This window comes from Pangasianodon hypophthalmus, chromosome 22, assembly GCF_027358585.1.
Source record: "Pangasianodon hypophthalmus isolate fPanHyp1 chromosome 22, fPanHyp1.pri, whole genome shotgun sequence".
NCBI classification, from domain to species: Eukaryota; Metazoa; Chordata; class Actinopteri; order Siluriformes; family Pangasiidae; genus Pangasianodon; species Pangasianodon hypophthalmus.
In genome coordinates, this window is record NC_069731.1 from 20532921 (window position 1) to 20537920 (window position 5000).

General features: G+C 42.2%; 1 protein-coding gene across 5 annotated transcripts in view; it reads right to left on the reverse strand.

The window, feature by feature from the left end:
- The window catches only part of lrrc31 (leucine rich repeat containing 31), an 11437-nt gene that overhangs the window by 5338 nt on the left and 1099 nt on the right, over positions 1-5000 (reverse strand). For 3 of the 5 annotated variants that reach the window (XM_053228164.1, XM_053228165.1, XM_034297873.2), the window contains 6 exons: positions 4731-4946; positions 2457-2600; positions 2199-2366; positions 1224-1394; positions 940-1107; positions 18-185 (listed from right to left, as the gene is read on the reverse strand). In XM_053228164.1, the coding sequence (XP_053084139.1) occupies positions 18-185; positions 940-1107; positions 1224-1394; positions 2199-2366; positions 2457-2600; positions 4731-4946 (1035 nt within the window). Of the gene's footprint in view, positions 1-17; positions 186-939; positions 1108-1223; positions 1395-2198; positions 2367-2456; positions 2601-4730; positions 4950-5000 lie in introns of all 5 variants that reach the window. The other 2 variants (XM_053228163.1, XM_034297872.2) reach the window with 1 other exon arrangement.

The window sequence follows — 5000 nt, forward strand, 5'->3', positions numbered from 1 at the left end:
AGCTCTGCTCATCTCACCCAGCGTCTGAGCGTCTTCCTCCGTCAGACAGCACATGTGCAGGTCCAAACATTTCAGGTGTGTGAGGAAAGACAAACTGGACGCCATGGCGCCGAAACCGCCTCCGCACTCTTTATTACACGACACGTCCAGATGCTCCAAACCCACGAGGAATTTCATTTTCTCTCCTGTTGGTGATGGACAGAGCTGATAAATTACAACATGCTGGAAATGTTCAGTTAATTTCGTTCAGGGTGACGATGTTGCACTACAATTAAAACACAAAACTCAAACTGATTATAAAGGAAAAACAATTACAATTTGAAACATAATTTTATTAATTTTTTATTTAAATTTTATTTAAAAAAAAAAAAAAAAAAAAAAAAAAAAAAGTAGAAAAAAACCCAGAAATACACCCATCAGCAGCGAACACTGGGGTCCAAGCACTCCTTGCTCCACAAGCAGCACAATCAGGCAGGCAGTTCTTCGTCTTTGTTTTATGGTTTGTTTAGTTACATGCTGTTTTAAACTGAACCAAACCTAATACACCTTAATTATCATCTCTGATTCAGACTCAAACTGGCAAACAGACCGATCAGTGTGAAAGTATTCTCAGTCTACTACGAGACATTTACCACCTGGAGTACGGAAGAGCTTTCATCATCATCAAACTTGAGATATTATTCAGAAAATGGCTGACATTTATTTTATTTTATTTTTTTAAGTCATCCATCCACACTCTACCATGTTAATGAAATTAACATGGTAGAGTGTGGATGGATGACTTAAAAAAATAAAATAAGTTTTATGTGGTGAATAATTTTTTTTACAGTTTTTCCCAAATCTCAACAGGGTGCAAAGTAGTGCTTGGACCCCTACGATCGTCTTGTATGGCTGTAAATATTTCCTGGTTAAATTATTTCATACGAAACTCAGTCATACCCAGGATAGCGAGACTTTCCTGATTCAGTCCACACTTGCTCATCTTCAGAGTCTTCAGCTGTGGAGTGGAGCTCAGAGAGGAGCTGATGTTCTCCAACGCTCTCCACAGCAGCTTGTTATTGGACAAATCCAAAAGCTCCAGACACGGCAACAGTAAAAGCGCCTCAGCTGAAAGAAATCAATAACTTCAGAACTGAAAACATGAAACGTATGTAAAGATCACGGAACTATAGTTCCAGTGCCATGCGGAAGGTTCTCCTCAGAAGGACCAGGTTGGTTCTCACCCAGTGCCACGCTGTCCGTCTCTGAGAGCTGGCAGTCGAGCAGATGAAGCTCCCTCAGAGAGCTGGTGGAGTGGAGATGTTCGGTTAGAAGATGAAGATTTCCTCCTCCAATCCCAGCATTCCAGGACAAATCCAACATCTCCAACAAGGGAACATAATGCAGAGTCTCTCCTGGAAAAACATTTCTAATAAATGTGACATTTAGAAACAAATGAACAGAGTCGCTATTATTTTCCAAATGTTCCTAAATCCTACATTCGTATGCTGCGCGTGAGAATCTTATGGAAGTGAGAAGGTAGTGGTTGGTCATCTGCCATGTCAATCAATCTTTCTGTGAAAGTAGGCAGGTCTGAGTATTCAGTGTGACTTTTAACCAGGAGCAGTAATATTAGCAGTAATGCTAATAATGAGCCTCATTTATCAGTCTGTTATTAAAGCTGTGTGTAAAAGTTTTCCTTCCCAAATCGAACTAACAATTCCCTCCAGATTCACAAAGGTTCTTCTGATGTTCTTTATACTCATATGCATGTTGATAAACACCAATTACCCGTAAATTACCAAACATGTTCATGGCACAGGTTATGAACACTTAGCCACACCCACAAAAAAAAGGCAAAATGGCGACTAAAAGGTGAAAGAGCGCCTCCTAAAGGGCAGCTCAGCCATCGCAGCGCATCAGCTAACAGACACACGCTAACTCTTCCTCCTTTTACAGGGTGCCATTACTTTTGTCTTAATTAAACGGCTCGTCTTATTTGTGTTGAGTTATGGATTTGTTTTCGAATCGCTTTCTTTCAGGTCATTAACATGAAGCGACTGAGTTTCACAAAACGTTCATTAAATTGGTGCGTAAGTGAAATAAAGAAGTGATTTAAACTTCACAGCGTAATCCGGATCGAGGATACGAACATTTTTCCCAACTGGATTTTCATGAACTTCACATTTTTTACTTAAATGCTCCTCAGAAAGATTTACCCAGAGCTCCGAGGTCTTGAGCCGTGAGTCTGCAGCCGCTCAGTTTCAGGACCTTCAGCTTGCTGACGTGCTGCATGTGGACGCTCAGAGCTTTCAGAGAACCTCCGAGCAGATCGTTCCAGGAGAGATCCATCACCTCCAGCTGGGTCAGGAACGGCAGCAAGGTTCCTGGTGGAGGATAAAAAACATCGAGTAATGACACGAGGAAGAGACACGAAACGGCGGCAGTGTGGCTCAGATCGGAGTCCGATCTCTCACCGAGCTCCACGGCGTCCGTGGCTGTGAGGTCGCAGTGGCTCAGACTCAGACTCTGGCTGTCTGGAGTTTTGCCGAGCTTCTGGACGAACTGCTTGACGCGACCCCATCCCACCACAGAGGAGATCTCCGAGTCGTCGCTGCTCTCTGAGGAACGCGTGTTAAATATTTTAGTGATAATGAATCACAGACACGTTTATTCTTTACGTCTTTTACCTCAATTCCAGTCACGTTGAGAAACTGCACTAAAGTTCAACTCCATTCTGAAACACCTTAAATACATGACGTTATATTGTGTTTATTGACAAAACTGCATGGTGCTGCATCTCCATTATTTCTGTGAGAAGTTAGTGGTTGTGTGTCACTCTGATGTCACCAGGGGGCGTTGTTGTTATTATTGTGATTGTTATTATTATTGTGATTGTTATTGTTGTTATTATTGTGATTGTTATTATTATTGTGATTGTTATTGTTGTTATTACTGTGATTGTTATTATTATTGTGATTGTTATTGTTGTTATTATTGTGATTGTTATTATTATTGTGATTGTTATTGTTGTTATTACTGTGATTGTTATTATTATTGTGATTGTTATTGTTGTTATTATTGTGATTGTTATTATTATTGTGATTGTTATTGTTGTTATTATTGTGATTGTTATTGCTAGCGCAGTTACACTGGAGTTTAAAAGGATAAAAAACAAACAGTTAAGGTTTCGTCGTTATCTCCTAAAAACAAAACTCATTTTCTCACATTTTTATTTTCCAGCTACGTTCAACATCATATTAACGAGAAATCCAGTGTAGGAGTTTTAGAGACGTTGAAGCAAGTTCAGGACTCAAAGTCCCAGAATGCACTGCAGCTATATGACGCAGAGACTCGGCTCAGCTAGTCAGCGATGGAGCTGATGGAGAGATGGAGTGATGGAGCTGATGGAGTGATGGAGCTGATGGAGTGATGCAGCTGATGGAGTGATGGAGTTGATAAAGTGATGGAGTGATGGAGTTGATGGAGTGATGGAGTTGATAAAGTGATGGAGTGATGGAGTTGATGGAGTGATAAAGTGATGGAGCTGATGGAGTTGATGGAGTGATGGAGTTGATGGAGTTCATGGAGTGATGGAGTTGATGGAGTGATAAAGTGATGGAGCTGATGGAGTTGATGGAGTTGATGGAGTGATGGAGTTCATGGAGTGATGGAGTTCATGGAGTGATGGAGTTGATGGAGTTGATGGAGTGATGGAGTGATGGAGTTGATGGAGTTGATAAAGTGATGGAGTTGATGGAGTGATAAAGTGATGGAGTGATGGAGTTGATAAAGTGATGGAGTTGATGGAGTGATAAAGTGATGGAGTTGATGGAGTGATGGAGTGTTGGAGTTGATGGAGTGATAAAGTGATAAAGTGATGGAGTGATGGAGTTGATGGAGGGATAAAGTGATGGAGTTGATGGAGTGATAAAGTGATGGAGTGATGGAGTTGATGGAGTGATAAAGTGATGGAGTTGATGGAGTGATGGAGTGATAAAGTGATAAAGTGATGGAGTGATGGAGTGATGGAGTTGATGGAGTTGATGGAGTTGATGGAGTGATGGAGTGATAAAGTGATGGAGTTGATGGAGTTGATGGAGTGATAAAGTGATGGAGTTGATGGAGTTGATGGAGTTGATGGAGTGATAAAGTGATGGAGTTGATGGAGTGATGGAGTGATGGAGTGATAAAGTGATGGAGTGATAAAGTGATAAAGTGATGGAGTTGATGGAGTGATAAAGTGATGGAGTGGTGGAGTGATGGAGTGATGGAGTTGATAAAGTGATGGAGTGATGGAGTGATGGAGTTGATGGAGTGATAAAGTGATGGAGTGATGGAGTTGATAAAGTGATGGAGTGATGGAGTTGATAAAGTGATGGAGTGATAAAGTGATGGAGCTGACGGTGGTGTTCCTGTGACAGTTGCAGGTTTGGAAGCTGAAGTGTGAGAGCAGAGTTTACAGGTGAGGAGGAGAGAGAGCCGGACAGACTAAATCACTAAAGCGCCGCTGCATCACTGCTGAATCAGACTGCACCACTAACAGCACGGCATTGTGGGTAATGTAGGAAACCGTTAAATGAGAATACAGCAGCGTTTCTAAGAAAGAAGTTTAAACTAAAAAACTCAGAGTTCATTTCATTACTAAATAAATCACGCTGCTGAAGTTCTCGTGCTCACGTGGTGGATTTTTCCTGTAACTCTGAATAGAAACGTGAATATAAACGTGAATATAAACGTGACGTCCGAACCTGCTGCGAGTCTCACGCTGTCCTTCTCCTCACTGATCTCCGGCTCCTTCGCCTCAGGAATCCCTTCGCTCTTCTTGTCGTTGCTCTCGGACGGCCGGAACAGACGGCCCATGGACGGCTTCTTCCTCTCGGTGAAGGAGGTTCTCCTCCGGAACTGGTTCATGATCAGGTCCAGTGGAGATCTTTTCTGAGTCGCCTCGCGCCCTTTCAGCTGCTCTGCTGAGAGAAACGCCGCGTTTAACCCGCGCTCGTGTTCCGACGCTCAAGTGT